The following is a 20769-nucleotide window of genomic DNA, read 5'->3' as shown; positions in this document are numbered from 1 at the left end:
ACAATGAAAGATAATGCAGGTATTAAAATTAAGAGCAAGCTTCTAATAATATGACTAAAGAAGCGAAATATATTTATTAAATTTAAATGAAAACCAGTAGATTTAAATAGTAACCATCTTTTCTTTTACAAGAACCGTCATCAAAAATGGGAATTATAACAAATTTTAATAATACTCTATTTTTCTCTTTCCAGTCTGCTTCAAAGTCTTCGACACAGACCGTGACGGTTTCCTCAATGAATCGGAAGTTCATCAAATGTGCAACATACTCTGCTCGGTAGCGACGGAATCCCTCCACAACCACGGCGGCCAATCCAACGCCTTCCGCCGCCCATCCGCGCAAGAAGTCCCCCTCCGCCCCGAATCCATATTCGAACAGCTGCGCAAAATGTCGTTCTCCGACAAGAACCAAATCCCGCGCAGGAGATCCAGAGAAAAATCAAAAAGAAGCAGCTCTGAAAGACTGTTCCATCTTGGAGATAAACTCAAGACAGACTTGAACGAAGACGTAAAAAATAGCCTAGCAATGAGCAGCTTTATAGACTCAGAATCAATGGCAAATCAAATTAAAATAGACGCCAATACATTGAATATTAATAGTCTCGATAGCGGTGAAGAAAGCAGCAGTAGTTTTATCGTGGAAGAAAAGAAAGAGTCTTTGGAGAGCGGTGATGACAAGGTCAGAGTAGAAAAGGAGGAGGACGAGTGGGGGCTGTCGCAAGAAGAGTTCCTGATCTGGGGTGTCGAGAAGGCCGAGAATCTGGTAGCCCCATTTCTTCTTCTTATCTACGATGTCTGCCACATTGTCCTGGGCTTGCGGCCGCAGTGCAAACACCAAGAGCATGAAATTGGTGAGTCTCTTTGCTTAGGTAATCCAATTAAGTAATACCATTACGTATTTCACTTTAGTAAAGTTAACGTTTGTGTAAATATTAGATTTGTCCATTCAATAAATAGATGTTCAATGTACATAGTTAAGATTGCTTATAGGCATACTACTGATTCGTTAAACCTCTCATAAATGACGCAGAAAGGTTACATAAAGATTATGTTCTAAATATTACAAGTTTTATTTCCAGTATTGTATATTGTCCTGCATGTTAGGACTTCACCCGAGTTGTGAAGGATACTTTTCAAGGGTAATTTGTTTCAGTTTAGTCAAAGACTCAATATTATTTGATAATAACATAAAATTTATTTCAGTGTAGTCAAAAAATTAAAAATAATTATACGCAATTCCAACACAGTAAAATTTAGACTTTTTAAATACATCTATTAGAATTTTATATTTGTTTTCGGTAATGAATGAATGCAAATCTTGGAAGTGAAAATTAACCCACTTCCCGACGTCCGATCGACCTTAAACTCGTCAAATAGACTCGTTTTCGATGACAATGCATTCTGTCAACTTTTGGTGACAATCACATACACAAATGCAGACATATAAGACATTACAACAGTTAATATACGAAATAAATGTCAGTCATACCCGACCGGCAATTGGTGAGGTTGGTAGTAAATATTTTTAATAAATAATATCGCACCTCCGGTGCTAAACTGTCACTTATGCAAGTTTTGTCAAAATTGATCTGAGTATGAGAAAAAATAACTAATGTACCTCTTTACTTGGTGTGTCATCGTCGCTTATATAGTGCGTATAATTTCCACGTGAGGGCAGTTATGTCGTTATGGTTTTGGTGCAAATCTAACCTCCACTGGGAGAAACAACGTTTGATTGGTTAGTTGCGCGCGGCACCCCGCACGAGTAGCAGTCTCCTGGAGCTACAACACCACAAAGGTAATTGTGACAATTCATTTTTATGATTTTGGAGCAATAACAACACTAAAGTTTGTTGTGACATTTTTTTCTTGAAATAATAAAGACTAGCTTTTTGCCCGTTGCAGGCAACTAATGGGTAAAAATGTGGTGCGTGGTGTAGTATTTGAATGTAGATGAGGCGAGGGTGTGGGACTACAAAATTTTATAAAAAGAAATGAATATTTTGAGAAAAAAAAGAGCCAAGGAGCTTACTGATCATTTTTTCACCGAGCCGTTCGGATTCTGTGAGTCGAGACGCGTAATTTGATACCCATATCGTATGTACTGTTTTTGTCACCAACATTCTTCAAAAGTTGTTATTTTGGAAAAAAAATTGCTCAATTAACACGCAAAATTTAAAAACTTTTAAAAATGTAATATGTATTTTGGCATATAAATGAAACTATGAGTGTGTGACCACAAATATATTAAAATATATGTATGGATAGAAAGAAATGGATATTTTGAGAAAAAAAAGTGCCAAGGAGCTTTCTGATCATTTTTTCACTGAGCCATTCGGATTTTGTAAGTCGAGACGCGTAATTTGATACCCATATCGTATGTACGGTTTTTGTCACCGACACTCGTCAAAAGTCCCAGCGAGTTTTATTTTGGAAAAAAAAAATTAATACTACCACTACCACTACCATACCACTACCATACCACTACCACTACCATACCACTACCACTACCCGTACCACTACCACTACCACAGCCACTACCACTACCAAACCACTACCACTACCACACCACTACCACTACCACTACCACTACCATACCACTACCACTACCATACCACTACCACTACCATACCACTACCACAACCACTACCACTACCATACCACTACCATACCACTACCATACCACTACCACTACCATACCACTACCATACCACTACCATTACCACTACCACTACCATACCACTACCACTGCCATACCACTACCACTACCATACCACTACCACTACCAGTACCACTACCACTACCATACCACTACCACTACCAGTTCCACTACCACTACCAGTTCCACTACCACTAACACTACCACTCACACTTCCAGTACCACTACCAGTACCACTACCACTACCATACCACTACCACTACCACTTCCATACCACTACCACTACCACAACCACTACCACTACCACTACCATTTCCATACCACTACCACTACCATACCACTACCATACCATTACCACTACCATACCACTACCATACCACTACCACTACCACTTCCATACCACTACCACTACCATACCACTACCACTACCACTACCACTACCCTACTACTACTACTACTACTACTACTACTTGGTACAATTTATAAATTTGCGTGACGCTAATGATGTAGTTTTTCACTACGGGGCGACGGTACCAGTGCAAAATTATTTTTACAAAACTTTATTTTATTTCGTTCAAAAGCATTATCGATTTTTCAAAAGATAAACTACCAAAGTAAGTACCTGCACAGATTTTATCGTTTTTTTTAAATTTTAAATCCATACGTTATATTACAACACAACGGACCTAACCTAGAATTGGGCTAAAACATGCTCTCAGTACCTGGCTACCAAGGACATCTACCCAGTACCACTGTGTAGGTACCTACTTTTAAAAATTTACCGAAAAAATATTTACATAACGCAATTAGGCACCTACTCGTTAAAAAATAAACAGATGAAAACTTTTAATATGAATGGCTCCCAGGCTAACCTCATCCAAGTTCTGCGCTCCTGGTAGAAATAATAAATTTGCGAGACGCTATTGATGTAGTTTTTCACTACGGGGCGACGGTATCCGTGTCAAATTATTTTTACCGAACTTTATTTTATTTCGTTCAAAAGCATTATCGATTTTTAAAAATATACTGCCAAAGTAAGTACCTCTACAAATTTTATCGTTTCTTTGAGATCACATCCCTAAAATAAAAGCACATCACTTCGGTGTGTCTATGATTGGCTGATTTCTGATTGACCAAAAGCTGACTGTTGGCATTTTTTGTTAAAATAGCGAATGTCAAAACTTTGGCCGGTTACTGTGAAACATTTTGAACCGAACGCCATCTGTGGGACGGCCGAATAACGTTCCTTAACCTTCGGAGGATGAATTTTTCCGATAATATTAAAGGCAGACGGCGTGTTTGCTGCGGATTGCAATCATCAAGTTGAGCGTGTCGATTTTATAAAAAAAGCATACCGCGTGGTTTTCGCTTGACCACGTGATTTTCTCTTTCACCGCGAAGCTCTCCCGATTAAATCATTTTTTTGCTTGTCGGGCGAACCTGGCGGCCGGAGAGAGAAATGCGCCCTTTCGTATGGCGCGCCGCGAGCGCTTCCAGTTTCCGCCGCTAGATGCTACTCAAATTTTTGTCGACAAATTATCCCGAACGAAAAAATTAGTAAACATTTTCATACAAACTTATACTGAATTTCGCCCAAAACGCGTCCCGCCATAGTGAATCTCGAGTCGAAGCGGCTCCGTGAGAGCGGCAGTCGATTTTCGCTCGCCAGGAATTCGGCAAAAAACAATTGAATGGGACTTTTTTTCTCGCATGCCAAAACGAACTTAGTGTCCTATGTGACTTAGGGGTCAAGTGGTCGATTTTCGCCTAATTTTAAGCGACCAAATAAAACAAAGAAACTGAGTATTAATATATGTATACTTGTGTACGTAGTGACATTGTTTCCCCAATCCTTATGTTTTATGGTTTAAAGTTTTCGTTCGATTAACAATTGTGACAATGTTACATGACAGGTTCAAGTTACATCAGGAAGAAAAAAATTTAAGTAGACTTGAAAAAGACAGGGATATGAAAAAGTGTCATGAACCTGACACCAACACAATTGTTTTCATCTATGACTTACAAGCAGTGTTACCCTGTCCTGTTGGCAAATCAAGCTCTTTTTACTACAAATCGAGACTAAATTGTTATAATTTAACAATGTCTAATTCAAAAAAGAAAGAAACAACCTGTTATTTTTGGCACGAAGGCTTGGGCAATAGAGGAGCCATAGAAATAGGATCGTGTGTGTATACCCGGAGCAGATTGCACTTGAAAGTCATGGCTGCGATATAATTATTTACTCGGACAATTGCTGTGGCCAACAAAAGAACAGGGTTGTGTTTGCGATGTACTATTATGCAGTCAGTAAGTTTGACATTAATTCCATTCAACATAACTTTTTGATTCGAGGTCATACGCAAAACGAAGGCGACGTAGCGCATTCGGTTATTGAAAAAGCTGTAACAGGAGCAAAAAATGCTGGATCTATTAATGTACCCGACCAATACATGTCACTGATTCGTGGGGCGAAGAAGACTGGTAAACCATTTGTGGTAAAAGAAATGAATTACGATGATTTCTTTGATTTGAAGTCACTTGAGGAAAACATGAAGTTCAATATAGCAAAAAATTTAAACGGAGATGTAATCAAAACTGGTGATATTAAATGCATTAAATTCACAAAGAATTGTGAAAATTACCAATATCGAACAACTTACAAAACTGAAAATTGGGAGGAAGCAAAAGCTACAATTTAACCAAGAGGAAAAAATTTACGCGGAAGTAGAGGCAACGCCCAAAGAATAGATGAAATTCCCTTCAAGCAAGCATATACTTCAAAAATACCAATTAGAGAACGCAAAAAGCGTGATTTATTGCAATTAGTGGAGGCAAATATCATACCAAGATACTATGAAAGTTTCTACAATGATCTCATTTCATTTTTTGTACTTCTAACATTCTATAAAGTCGCATTTCCACTTGCAAGGAAAACAAGTTTATTGAAACCGCAGTGTTAAAGACTCCCTGATTTTCTTGGGAATGTAACAATAAATTAAAGGTTTTTGATTTTTAAGAGTACTTAATTAGTACAAAATTAGTGCTAATTAAAATAATAATAATAAGTAAAAGAAATTATTCCGTAATTATAGTATTTAAATAGGTACAATACGTGACCAATGACTGATTTAATATGAAACGTCGCTGAAAACCGTTCGTAAAATGGTAAGAAGACTGAGATTAAAAAGTCTGATTAATAGTACAGTTCTATATGTAGAATTAAGAAAATTTGTTAAACTGCTTTGATTTTTTAATTAATAAAACTTTATAAAAGTATGATATCGTGTTTTGATTGTTATGACACAATTGCCTGATAAATTGTTTTCTAGTGCCATAACGTCACTTCTGGGAGGGTTGTAAATTTAAAATGTTTATATTTTTTTATTACAAAGTTGTGAGACGTTTGCTTTTACTTTGATATGAAGTTTAAAGTTGTAGTTTAAATAATTACCAGTTCATTTTTTAGACAAGAAGAACTATACATCATAATAGGATGTCGAATTTTCAAACGCTTCTCCTGAAAAATTACATTATTTGCATAAGTGACAGTTTAGCACCGGAGGTGCGATATTTGAAAATTTAAATTTTTTTATACTTGTTCAAAAGTACTTACTCAAAATTTGGCAGCCCAAAAAATTTACTTACGTTCGTCAGCAAATTCGCAATGATACCGTGCACTTTCATGGCGATGTTGTAGTCGAACTCTGTGTCGAGCAGGATTCGGCGGCGGAAGCCAGGATGTTCCAAAAACAACCCTTCCGAGAGAGAGTGGCAAGATTTATCATCAGCTCTTTTTGTGTGAAATGCCAGTCTGGACACAGGATGAGCAGATGTCTCCCGTTTTCTAATGTCCATATACAAAGTCTCCAGTTTTAAAATAATGACGAGATTAGCGAGCGTATTCTTCGATCGACAGCAAAGAATGATGTATTACTCCGATTTGAACTCTCAGGTTTGATGGTTCGATCGCAGGTTTGGCAACCGGAGTGACCCAAAAATCCAAGGTTAGCAATATATGTCCAATACACAATGGTAAATGCTTCAATGATGCAAGAGCCACACACCTAAACCTTGTTACAAAATCCTTTATGTAACATAATTTTTTATATTAATCAATCAACCTGTCTCTTTCCAGTTATCCGCTGGCTATCACGCGAAGTGTCCCGCGGCTACTCTGTGGGCCAGTTCTGGTACCTGGTGTCGTCGGAGTGGTGGCAGGCCTGGCACGCCCACTCGGGTGGCGGGGGGCGCGGGGCATGCCAAGCTTGCGGCCGCAGGGCCCCTCCGGCCCGGACCCCCCCTATCGACGAGGCCATCGTCTGCGATGAGAGCTTCAATTCAACAGGTCATTCTGAATATGGTACTAGTGAGTCTTTGATTGAACTGTGCTATGTCTCTGTGTATGAAAGCTTTTTCTATAAATTTAAACACGCATGTGCTTCGATGCATTATAGAACATTTCATGGGAGCGGTGTAATGCTTGGTATAACCACATGACATTCAGGTGTCAGTTTCGTCATCAGAACTTTTTCTACAATATTGAATTTACGTCCAACTATTTAACTTCCAAAAATATGTTAGCCTCAGATTGTTAATAAAAATTGTGTTTAATTTGTGGATTTCTTGTTCTTAATGTTTTTCTGTTATCGGAATTTGTAAAAATTCATAATAATAATAATAATTTTTTAGACCAATTAAAATAATATAATAATAACTTGGATCGGTGGATTTTTACAAAAACGGCATTGGGTAAATCATCCAATTATTATTATTTAAAATCATAAATTATTAACTAAAAACGGGTTTGTTTTTATTCTGAAACTTTCCTTTTTTTACAAAAAGGTTCCCGTAATTATTTTTAGTCTCTAAATTCGATCAATTGATAATAATAATAATAAGGAATTGGTTCTCCCACTGTAACACAATGAAATCTAATATGTTTGTCCCTTTCATTGCCGAAGGGCCCATGGCATTTGGCAGTGGAGCATCGGCTCTCCCACTGCCACACTCTGAACGTATTCAGTAACTCTGATATCCATGGATGCCGTATCGATATATCCGATATCTGGCGGTATCGTGATACATATTTTCACCCTTACGAAAATATTAGGCCCAGGCCTATGTACAAAGCAATGACAAGAGAACAAAAGTTAACAATAACATAACTAGCACAGGACAATCACTGTATTTTTAAATTATTGTAGCTGTAGTAGCAAACTCTATTTCAAACATAATTGTAGTAATACATTGTTTGTGTTTTATGATCGCAGAGTCCATGGGAGACCTGCTGGTGCGTGCGGAGACAGTTTCCCTGGGCAGCGGCTCTAGCAGCAGCGGAGTATCCAGTTCTAGTGGCTCACGGAGTACCAGACACCCCGGCCCCATTGACAACTCTCACCTCCTGCAGGCTAACCCTTACAAGGTATGTGCTCCTGGTATAATTTTAATTTTGTAGCTCTACAATGCATTGCATAACCCCACGGTGTCGGCTTTAAACATTAACTGTCTTACTAATTAGATTCTTACACGCCCGTTCCACGTTGGTGTGGTAAAGCCGGCCTTGAGCCTGGTTTACGATCGTTTTCACCCAGCAAGCGCAATGGTCATAAGTCAAGTTTTCATTGTTCTGACCTTACGCTCCACGTAACATTTAAACCGCGTTTATAAGTAGGGGGTAAACATTTTCAATATATACCTGCTGACAAAATACAGAAGTAGTTTGGTAGGATCCTTTATATATGTGAGCAAAAATTACACTCAACCGCATTGGTGACACTGAAATTGTGCATTTGGGCCAAATTTGATTCTTACCGGTTGCTCAGTTTCACTGAAAAAGTGGCTATTAGTACTCTTTGGAATGTTAAAATGTTTATAAATAAAAGACAAAACAGTTTGTTTCACCAATTAAATGAATGTTTATTTTCTTTCTCTGTAGGTACGTTCCCTAACCGGAGAAGGGGGACACCTTCGAAGAGATGTGATGCTAGCCCAGCACCGGGACTTTGAGCTTGTGCCTGATTCTCTGTGGAAAGCCCTCGCCCAATGGTATGGGGGACCCCAGCCATTGCCTCGACAGGTTCGTATCGATATATTATTATTCCACGAAAATTTGATTGCTTTTCAGGTCTATTCCTATTTTCTATTGTCTATGACAAGAAATCTAATGTAATTAGAATAATTGTCAAGTTGACCTTGTTGCCACATTAAAAATTTATTACTACCTACTGTGACTTTTCTATGACTTAATTACTATATTTATTTGTAGGTTATTCAACCGCCTAATTCAGAGGTGGAGCTGGAGCTGTATCCAAGAAATCTTAGGCTGCTCAGACATTCACCACCAAGCCAACAAACAAGTAAATTTATTTATTTTTAATAGTCAATAATACTTATATTCATTGACGGACAGAGGCGTGCCTTCCATTTAGGCGCATTTGTCAACCCTACATTCACGGGTTGTCTGTTTGTGTTAAGTGTCTAGGCACGAGGTTCGCTAATACAGGCCCTTTTCGAAGAACAAACCCATTGGGCTCGTGACATAGCTCGAAGTCCCGAAACTAGAGATGATCGGTACCTGAAATACTGCAGTTCCAGTTACTGTTCTTCAAAAAAGAAGAAAAAAAACTACAGAGAGTAGAAAAATTTAACCAAATCTTCAAATTTCAAAATAAGTTATCCTATTTTTTTTAGTTTTTCTAATATTTTTCATTTTTTATAAATATTCTACAAAGAACCGGTTCCAAAATTAAATCTACGGTTCCAGTGACAGCAAAGGAACTGATTCCATGTAACCGGACAGGAATATCGACCATCTCTACTCAAAACAAAAGATTACTTGACAGTCGGCCATTGTCCATAATTACGTATATCGCCCCAGACTGGTATTTTTTAACTATTCCTTCTTGATTGTGTCGTTTATTATTATTCGATTATTCTCAACACTTTTCCGGTCATGTCCTAGCTATGATGCAGGGAGCGGCAAAAAGGACAGTGCAGTTATGAAGTGCTCTTAAAAAAAAACTGCGCTACTTACAAATTATATTATATTACTTTTATTCGGTACATAATGCCGTTTTATGCATCAAGTCATGAAGATAACATCAGAAAGATGAAGGCCCCCATCAGCGATACATCGATGAAGGCGATTTCTGAAGTTTTCAGCTGCATTTTGGCACATCTCGACGGTTATAGATAACGATGATTTCCTCCCGAATTCGATCCTTGAATTCTTCCGAGTGTGAGGCCATTGTGTTAAATATGAATTATTTAATTATTCCAATAGATTCCGGCCCATCATCATCATGGTCTGGCATGGTGGGCGGCTACGGGGCCGCCGCCCTGTCCAGCGTGGGAATGGCGTCCTACCAGTCCACAACGCCGGCCGCGCAGCCCGCGTGTTACCTGGCGTACACGGCGGCCTTCTCGCGCCTCGCCACCATACGACAGGTTGGTCCATTGGCTGATATAATATATTTTATGAATCTAGAATTCCCTCTCTCCCCAATCAGCCGATTAAAAATAGGAATGTATTCCCTGGTCTCCAATAGATTTTCCATCTTCATCAGGTAATTGCAATCATTAGAACAAAGACATCTGGTGTGTGAAAGAATGAAGAATTGAATCATTGATCCATTCAGTACTGAACAGTTGGATTGTAGATGATGATTTGCAGACTTTTATTTTTTTCTTCATGTTATATAACATTATACAGATTATATAACATTACCTAATTTGTTGTAAAAGTACTCGATAAATTACTTGATAAATTTAATATGAAGTGCCAAAAACCTTGTAAACTCACCATTGGTTTTAAAGAATTTCTCATCTATCGTATTCCGATATTGGGTCGCTCTCCCCACGGGTGAGTTCAGTTACAGATTTGAAAGACTCGCTCGAGCGACAATTTTGTGGCGACATCTTCGAGTATGAGACTCGTTTTGCATTCCTTCCTCTTACAGCATGGGTTTCTTTCAGACCCAGGTTCACCCCTCACTCTTTTGTTGTATCTCGTTGTCTGGCCTTCTTTCCACTCTGTATTTGTATTTTCTTTTTTATGGACATTTTTTCTTTCTTGTGTTAGGTGTGCGACTTCATCTGCTGCCAGCTGGGGCTGGCGCGCGAGGAGGTGCGCCTGTGGCTGGTGTTGGTGCGCGGGGGCACCGGAGAGCTACTAGAGGAGGAGGCCATCACGCTGGCTCAGCTCGGAGCCGAGGATGGCCAGCGCCTACTGGTGGAGGTACGCAACAAGGACCTCACCTGGCCCGAGGAGCTGCAGGCGCTCAGGTACTTAGTTATTTTATGCTTATATTATTTCTTCTTGGGATTAATGATTTACACAAAGTACCCAACTGCCCACTACGTAATGTGTTATTTCTTTCTCCTTGTAATATTTTGTGTTTATGCATGTAGTGATTACTTTGGTGCTTCACCCAAATGTGTAAATTATTAACCTCGATACAGGCTTAGTCCTAGGGTGACTAGATAGCTCATCAATATTACAATTCAACACACCTTTAAAAAGTGATATAAAGTCATGAAATGCGACTTCCGAACAGGCCTTCCATTGATATGCTTGGTGTAACTATAAGTGACCAGCTCAGGTACGGGGGCTCCATCGAAGCCAGAGTAATGTTGGCCTCTCAGAAGCTGGGCGTACTGTACAGGGCCCGCAGATACTTTAATAGTACACAACTGCTGACCCTGTACAAATCGCAAGCGCGCCCTACTGTCGAATTTGGCAGCCATCTCTGGTCCGGAGCCCCTAAATACCTGAAAAAAACCCTTGACTCTGTGCAGAAACGGGCGGTCCGTTTGATAGATTCCCCAATCTTAACAAACGGACTGCAATCTTTAGAGCACAGGCGTCAAGTAGGTATGCTGTCCTTGTTCTATCGGTATTACAATGGAAGATGCTCTGAGGAACTAGCGTCATTGATCCCTTCGGCACCGGTGCGTAGTCGGGATACACGCGAAACGCGCGCCCAACATTTATACACGGTTGACATTTGTCACATGAGAACGGGTCGCTTCTACAATTCGTTCTTAAGTTCAACAGCTCGGCTGTGGAACGAACTGCCGGCCTCTGTGTTTCCTCCCTCCTACAACATGGGACTCTTCAAGACCCATGTTCACTCCTTCCTCTCCACAAAAAGACCCTCCACACAGCATCCCAAAAGATGACATAGGCCCTGAGGGAAATTATTTTCTTCAGAGCCTCCTGTGTGGAGTTAATATAAAAATAAAAAAATTTTTAAAGGTTTCTTGAATTGTCACTGTGTTGAGTTATTATGGAACCTAGTCCTTGTGAGTTTGATTATTAGGTGAAAAAATATGCTTTATATTCTGTAAGAAGCAATCAATAAAATTTTAAAAATCTTATTTTTTTCAGTCTATCCGCCGCAACAGAAGTGCGCAGTAGCGTTGTGTCGGGGGCCACGGGTGGAGTAGCGTCCTCGCCCCACCCGGCCGGGGCCACGGGGCTGCACAACCTGGGGAACACCTGCTTCATGAACGCAGCGTTGCAGGCGGTAAGATCATTTCAACACTTTCACAAACCACTGTTGCCAAAGTCTATCAATGTCTTACCCGAATCCACCAATCTTTTGTTTCAATTATTCCAATGTTTTTCCAATCTTGTCTTTCAATCCAATTAATTGAAATAAAAATGTTTAAGGTTTGGAATACGGGTCCGTTGACTAGGTACTTCACTCGAGGGATGCATCTCTACGAGCTGAACACGGACAATCCTCACGGGACTGGCGGAGCCCTGGCCCAGAGATATGGAGAACTCTGCAAGGAGGTAGGGATTATATTATTTATACAAATCTCTAGGATATGTGAAGTATGTTTTATTTACATCTATAAATAAAAATAAAAATAAAATCTAATGACAGATTTTCACATAAACATCAAATTATAACAAATAAACTAAGGTCCCAGTACCCGTGGTCTAAAATATTTACAAAAGTAGCATAAAATATAGTCACTTTTTTATTCGAAAGGTATAGTAAATATCTAGTACGGATATGTGCTACTTTATTTATTTGTATTTCAAATTATAAAATGTGAGCCATTGAAGAATTTTTTAACGATTTTTCACAATTTTGGCAATTATTTGGGACTTAATAGTAATTACTAAAAAAATAATCTTACCTTTCCCCTACTATGCAAATATAATGAATATAAAATTGTAAAAAATATATGAATTGTTAAAAAACGCTATTTGATGCAAAGTTACATATAAAATCATGAAAAATTGAATTCTTTAACCCATTGACTTCCGAATTAATTTTATACTAAACATTTGAAATCTGCAGTGGTTTACTAAATCTAATATAATTCTAAAATCCTATGTTTAATCGTAATAAATTTTTTTTAATGAGTTTTGTCGAAAAGATATTTTGAGTTAAAAACAATAATATCAATGTAAATGGAGATATAAAAATAACTTTTTGTAGGTGTGGCTGAGCGGTGCCCGCTCCGTAGCCCCGCTGCGCGTGCGCTGGTGCGTGTGGCACCACGCCGACCGCTTCAGCGGCGGAGGCCAGCACGACTCGCAGGAACTGCTGGCCTGGCTGCTGGACGCCCTGCACGAGGACCTCAACCGCTCCCCCCGCGGCCTGCCCTACCGCGAGCTGGGTGACTCCAACTGCAGGCCCGACCAGGTGACACCAAAAGACTGCCAATAGTAACATTCCACTTGAAGAAGACCTTGCTAACTTTTGGACTGACTTCACTCACAACCTCCTCCTGGAGAGTTGTGGCAACCAAGGTGTTAAAAGAACGATTGAATTTGGCATCCACCTCTGGTCTGGAGCCCCAAAACACCTGAAAAAACTCATGACTACAGAAATGAGCGTCCCGTTTTATAGCTTTCCCATCTATAAAACTGTTAGCAATAATAAAACGCTAAGTAAATGGTTATATCGGCGGTAACATAAGCTTTGCATAGGAGTAAAGCGTTCCTCTGCCCTCACAAACTGTCGTCACTGTAATTACGCGGCACTTTTACGTAAATTCACAACAGTAGTCCAAATATTTCACGCTGATACACAAATTATCACTTAAAAACAAAAGTAACAGTCACAGGTATCAGTACCAAAGGTAAACAAAAACTCGTGAATGCCGCAATGGCGCACGCTGCATTGTTTTCACAACACGAAATTTCTGAGTCAGGCGAATTAACTAAAAGCCAATGCTTTTCTGAATCCCACTTCTGATGTTAACAATAATAAAACGCTAAGTAAATGGTTACGTTGAAATATTATATTGTCTTCACGGTCTATTACAATAATAACATCCAATATTCAGTAAGGTTATATCGCGCATTGCGCAGTTCCAAGTCTCAGCCGCTCGCTGTGCGTATGTATTCATAATCGCTTGCAATCCTTGGTCGTCCCGCGGGTGGCAGGTAGGTGGCGGTGGAGTCGCTCCCGCCTTAAACCAGCAGCGCCTCTGCCGGCCGTACCGCGAACCACTCGCGAAGTGTAGATGCCTGATTGACCGACAGTGATGAGAGTGGCGCCTCTGGCGGCCAATTGGTGAGCTAAACACTGGCGGCAGTATTTGAATGCGCTGCTAACACAACATTTGTTGTACACAATTGATATTTGTCACATGAGAACGGGTTTCTTCGACTCAATCTTGAGTTCATCAGCTCTGCTGTGGAATGATTTGCCGGCCTCTGTATTTCCTCCCTCCTACAACATGGGTCTCTTCAAGACTCAGGTTCACTCTTTCATTTCCACAAAAAGACCCTCCACTCACCATTCCCAAAGTTAACATAGCCCCTGAGCGAAAATATTTTCCTCAGTTTGGAGTTAATGTAAAAAAAGCACCTTATTATGGACACAAATATTAAACTGCTAGGGTTTTCTCTTTCGGAAGAGTGTAAGAGTCTCAACTGCTCCCAACTCTCCGGAACCAGTAGGGCTATGAGATCCGAAGGAAATAGAATGACAGAAATAATACAACCCGGTGTTGCCAGGTAGATAAGAGTAGAAATCCTAACATGATTTGTTTTCTTAATGCTTGCAGGAGGTTGCCCAAGAAGCCTGGGATCACCATACAGCTAGCAACCAATCCATCATCACGGAGCTGTTCTACGGCCAGCTCAAGTCCAAGGTACCCGTCATTCCACTCTGCACTTTTAGCTACAGCTCCATTCTATAAGATTCTGTATTATATCTTATTCCCGCAGGTAACATGTGCATCGTGCGGCCATGAGTCAGTCAGGTTTGACGCCTTCAATATGCTCAGCCTACCGCTTCCAATGGAGAGCTACATCGTGGTTGAAGTCTTAGGTAAGTAAATAGCACTTATATTATTTTGTATTCATTTTTGCAAACTAAATAATATACTACATATAATGAAATTACTCGTCCAAGGTAATCCATATTTTTTTTGTTTTAAACTTTACTGTTATGACGAACAAATGAAGATAAACTTTTAAACAGCCAATCAGGGAAAGGGGAACAAACCAAGAGCACGGGAGGTGTGACCTGTGTGACCCTTTCTGTGATTTGTCAATAAATTAATCTTCTAGTATACAGCCAACTCGCATTGTAATATCACTATTCACTCCTATAAAATAAAATCTGCTTACCAATTACTAGTCCTTTTTGCAGTGGTAAAAAGGACTAGTAATTGCTGGCTGCGATAAATCTTAACCACACATCCCATATCGAGTAAACAAAAGTTCGGGCTTATTTCCAAAATTGAATATTTTGTTACACTATTTAGTTAGACACTTTTACTAAGGTTATATAATTTACCCACCTCACTCATTTTTAACGTCGCTACGCCAGACGGTTTGTTTAAAATCGATCATTCAGATCCTGCTTAGGAAAGTTCCACAATGGACTGCGCTGCAAACCTTTGCCTTACTTTAGCGAACTTTCCTTTTTTGCGCAGGTTCTGGTTATTTCAATATGTGCTCTTCAGCGGTTAGTGTACTACTCATGTCATGGTTTATTCTAAGCATTCTCGAACCCTCCTGGCGCCAAAAACATGTTCACGCGGTATGCCATCGATATTAAGTGTTAGGTGGAATTGTGCTATTTTACCATTCTCAGTAAACTGGCCCTGCTATGAAAAGATGGAAGAGTTGTGTTTTTATTTATCCCTAGTTTATATTACACAAGTTGCTAAATTGACCATCTAACTAGAACAACACACAAGAGAACCAGTGGTTCCATCACACCAAAGTTCGTTGGGGAATTTTGGTCAAATGGAGGCCACATCTTTCAGCATTCATCATCAGTATCAATATATAGTATTAATGTAAGTGTACAATGTGCGTTCAGCTAAAACTCAGAAACAAGTCCCTGTTCCATCAATGGAGTTATGGTGTAGTAGCCCTATATCCCCCATCCATGAAGAAGTTTCCCGTTTTTACCTGAAGGTCGTGCTTTTGAAGATATAAGGACTGCAAGTTTCGCCTTCTAAAAATTTTTTGAATAGTCCAGAACATCCCGGAACATTCTGGAATGTTCGGGAACAGTCTGGAACGACCCAGTCGTAATGAACTAAAAACGGCATTACCACGGATCGTGACAATCCACGTCTATCAGTTTGTGCGCTTAGTTCTGCTTAGATTTTGTTAGGGTTTTCATTATCATTTGGAAAATTTCTTCCGCTAGGTTTATATATACACGGTGTCCGGAAACTCGTAGTACAAGCGGGAAACTGGAGAATCTACACCACATGGGGAACTCAAAAAAACATAAAGTTTTTTGATTTGAGCATTTTCAAAAAAAAAAAAAAAAACCAAAAAAAAATATTTTTTGGCTATTTTAGGGTTAGAGTTTTTTCTGGTGTTTAGGGTTGAATAACAGATGTTTTAACCCTGCAGAGCAGAAATATTTTATGATTACACCGGGTTAAATGAAGGGTGATTTCAAAATAATGCTTCAAATCCGAGTTTCTTCATTTGTTTTACTTTCAAATAGTTTTAATTAGTTGGGTACTTTGATCTTCAGTAATAATTTATAAGAATTTGATTAAAAAAAAAAAAAAAAAATCAACTTCAAACTCGATTTACTCGATAACGAAAGCTCAAATAAAAAAAAAATATACTACAAAATCGACTCCAAATGTGATGTAGATTCACCAGTTTCCCGCTTGTACTACGAGTTTCCGGACACCCTGTATATATAATACATGCATATTATATTTATAGAAAGTAGAGAAATGTTGATATTTATCCTACAATTCACAACCTCAAAACTTTACTACAAATCATTCCCAACCCCGAGTAACGCTGGGTACACGTCAGCTAGTATGTAAATATGGTGTTAATTTTGGTATCGTGAGTAATTTACAATGAGTGAATTAAAAACATTTTTTACACAATTTCAACTTATCCTCTTTTTTTTCATCTGAATATAATGTATTATCCACCCTGTACTATTTCACTACTATAAATATGCACCTGAATAGGCTTTTGATTTTTGAATTCCCCTTCATCAGTTTCTCAGAGGCACATCTGTGCTGACTCCCGATGCCGTCAACTGGCTGAATAACCTCAGCATTCGACATTGACCTCTACCAACTCTTCTCCTTCATACGAAGGAGAAGATCTTAATAAATGTAACATAAATCATTTATGATGCTAATTTGGATTATTAATATTATAGTGATCCTCCTGGATGGCTCCGTTCCCATAAAGTATGGCGTGCGCCTCAACTCAGACGCGCGTAACTGGCAGCTCAAGCAACAGCTGTCGGCCCTGTGTGGCCAGCCCGCCCGGCAGCTGCTGCTGGTGCCCCGGTTGGCGGGCAGCGCCTGGCCTCCGCGCCTGCCCCATGACTCTGCGCGAGTCACCCCTCATGCGCCTCTCTGCGCGTATCATGTACCGGGCGCGGCTGTCACCAGGCAGCACACACAAGGTGAAAGATTTTATGCGATTCTCTTCTCGTTGTCCTGTTATGTTACTCCAAAAATAATTTATCCATAGCAGATATAACTAAGTTGCCTGTAAAATTATCAAATGAAGTTTAAAAAGTTTTTTTTATAGAATTATGTTGCTCTTAAATTGCAAATGGAATCCTGTTGTTTTACAAAATAAAGATAAAGTATGTATTTTAAATAGAACTTTGTTGCATAATTATCTGCAAACTTACATAGAAGTTGGACATATTTTAGATAGGGTGTTAACTCTTCAGGCCTCTGTCATATTTTCACAGAGGGTTAGAATATTTCCGCTTTGCAATATATTCCAAATAAATGGAATATTTCTGAACATATATGGAAATTGAAAATTGATTTTGAAAGGTGATAAAATATGATTTTTGACACTTTATTTTTTTTTTAAATGGTTCACCTTTTTTTTGTAATTAAAATTATTAATAAAACACGCATTTTATTAGACAAAAAATGTCTTACAAACGTTACATTAACTTTACTTTTTTGTTGTTTCATATAAAAATAATTAATATTCAAGGAGTCTCATTTTCTTTTTTCAAATTGCTTTCGGAACCTTTGGTTTCATAAAGATGCACATTTAAATTCTTCTGTTGTTAGTTTCTAGATTTGAATATAAAGCTTGTTGTTTTCCCTTTCTAACACCGCTTAGATCATATTTCTCACTATGACAGTAAGGGACACACAACGATTTCTGTAAGATCATATGAGTTGTTTCCAAAAGCGAATAAATTATCCTGAAGAGAAAAAATTCTAAGAAACTTGGTGCACAATAGTCGACAGTCAATTTCGGCTAAAATGTCAGAAAGAATCTTGTTGTCCCAAGGACACAAAATATAGAAGGACCCAAATAACAAAGTCATCTGTTGCCATTAGTTTCAGACGGTGACAAAGAGGTGGGCGTCCCGGCTGCCGAGGTAAGAAGACCCCCCACCCCCTCCTTGTGCATGCCTGCTCTTTTCTGCTTCAAGGTATATTAATTACACCTTCCCTCACCACTTATAATATATTATTATCTCTCGCTCACATACTTATTTTTATATTTAATATTTATCCCCCTCCCCCTCGTAGAAAGTTGTTTTTAATATTTTTTTATCAAATCTGCTGATAGACTTGGGTACCTACTTTACTGCCTCAATTTGGGTAGGTTATCTGATTAATATATTTTTTTTTAATATTCTGGTAACACTGGTTCGAGATATAACATTTAACATTCTCTTTGAAATTTTTATAACCGTAAAATTTATCCCTAATTTGAATAACATTTTATTTTAGTTTGACAAAGTATAATAAGTTTACTTGACTTATTTTGAGTTTTATTATTTTATTTGAGACTTATTTTGAGTTTGAGTTTTCTATATTTTAAAATGAATCCGAACCTCTTTGAAGTGATTTTTAAAGGTTTTTACATTTGTGTTTCGATTTAAATCATCATTACACAATATTTAAAAAGAGGTTATTATTTTGTTTCTTTAATAGGTTTACTTTTGATTGTGAAGGTTAAGAGCTTATTTATTTATTTTTCAATTAATTTTTAAAGCATCATTAGCTTTACAGCTTTTTGTGTTCAGCAGTATGTAAATATATTTTTTAAATTCACATTTGTGAGTTTATTTTTGAAACTTGCATATAAATTTTGTCTTTGGGTTTTCTGTGTGGTTTTTGTAAAGATATGATATGCATTTATATTTTGAGGAGCTTAATCTAATTAATTATTTCTTTAACCCCTCGGACCTCTGGCTATTGACCGTTATACGTTGTCAGAATGTCAGAGAGTGTGTATTTCCGCTAAATCCAAAGGTGGAATATTTCGATTAACATATTTTAAGTATGTTTTTGAAAGTGATAACTTCAAATTTTATTGTTAAAAAATAATAATAATTTTGAATGCAAACAAAAAAAAAGGATTAAAAAATGGCTCATATTACATTTTTTCGTGAACTAAAATTAATGGTGTTGAAAAAAAAACACATTTTATTTGACAAATCACTTTATTGTCGTTTCATACAAAAAAAAAATCATAAAGTTTTATAAATTATTCTCAAATTGCGGTCAGAACCTTTGGTTTCATAGAGGTGGACATTTTAATTATTCTTTAATTAACTTCTAGATTTGAATAAAAAGCTTTCTAAACACCGTTTAGATCATATTTCTTACTATGAAAGTAAGAGAGACAACGATTTCTACGAGACAATATGAGCCGTTACCAAAAGCGAATTAGTATTTGTTTGTTAGGAAAACCAAATAAGTGTTAGGGGTTAAAACACCAAGATGTTAAACAGTTTTTGTTTGTATGTTTTGCTCCATTCCATTAGACAAATCTAAAATGATGCACAAGCGCCATTGAAAGCTATTTTATTTATGCATCTGGATAACACAAGTTCACGGGTGGCCTCGCAGGCAGGCCGCGGTACCAATGCTGCCTTTATAAAAGTCCCACTCTTTCATGGCATGAAGTGAAAAATTCAAGTAGCCAATATTCAATTATTTATTGTTTTGTTTTGTTATTGTTTGAATGTGTGTGGGAATAGTGAGAATTGTAGATAAGGTCTTTCGTGTTTTTCATTTGAGGCAGCTTAACTCTAATAATTTGCGCAACTCAAAGTTAAGTCTGACAAAATTACTAAGTAGTATATATATGTACAATATAGTCTCTTTAATCCAAACCCACTACATATAATCCCAACTACCGGCTGACGGGGGCGGCTTGGGTGGTTGGAAAACACAAGGCTTTAACCCTTGAAGAAAAAAGTGTACTTTTCACCGAAATTCACGTAAACTGCCTACTTTTATCGGTATGGACTTGGATGATTCATCGAGCAGTGATATTAATTGGTAAATGATGGTACTTAACCCTTGAGACGTTGTTGATTTGCACGTATAGAAGCTTCTCCAATCTTCCATTTTTTCCGTAGATTCAATATTTTACTGAATTTTACAATCATTCAGATAAAACTGTTATTTGGTAACTCTTTGCCAAAACAAAAACTGTTCTGAAAACTAGATAAAATACTCTTTGAGATGTGTGTATTACAAGTCAACATATTTATTTCTAAATAAATAAATTTTGATATCGAAAATGCCAATAGGCTTAAAAAAAACTTACCCGTGTATTTTCATTAAAAAATGTATTAAAATTTACGAAACTCGGAATTTTGAAAACACGTTCCATCACTCAACACTTTTTA

General features: G+C 38.0%; 1 protein-coding gene across 1 annotated transcript in view; it reads left to right on the top strand.

Moving 5' to 3' along the window:
• Usp32 (Ubiquitin specific protease 32) overlaps positions 1-20769 on the top strand; it is a 62797-nt gene that overhangs the window by 23879 nt on the left and 18149 nt on the right. The window contains exons 5-18 of the mRNA XM_089645291.1: positions 195-851; positions 6795-7019; positions 7930-8081; positions 8595-8735; positions 8925-9015; positions 9942-10105; positions 10740-10942; positions 12048-12186; positions 12333-12458; positions 13117-13323; positions 14696-14782; positions 14859-14961; positions 17296-17547; positions 18458-18552. Of these exons, the coding sequence (XP_089501417.1) occupies positions 195-851; positions 6795-7019; positions 7930-8081; positions 8595-8735; positions 8925-9015; positions 9942-10105; positions 10740-10942; positions 12048-12186; positions 12333-12458; positions 13117-13323; positions 14696-14782; positions 14859-14961; positions 17296-17547; positions 18458-18552 (2642 nt within the window). The remainder of the gene's footprint in view (positions 1-194; positions 852-6794; positions 7020-7929; positions 8082-8594; positions 8736-8924; positions 9016-9941; positions 10106-10739; positions 10943-12047; positions 12187-12332; positions 12459-13116; positions 13324-14695; positions 14783-14858; positions 14962-17295; positions 17548-18457; positions 18553-20769) is intronic.

This window comes from Hesperophylax consimilis, chromosome 22 (genome assembly GCF_061612785.1).
Source record: "Hesperophylax consimilis isolate HC1 chromosome 22, BYU_Hcon_1.0, whole genome shotgun sequence".
In the NCBI taxonomy this organism is placed as follows: Eukaryota; Metazoa; Arthropoda; class Insecta; order Trichoptera; family Limnephilidae; genus Hesperophylax; species Hesperophylax consimilis.
The sequence above is the reverse complement of the archived record's forward strand: the minus strand, read 5'-3'. Positions and strand labels throughout refer to the sequence as shown.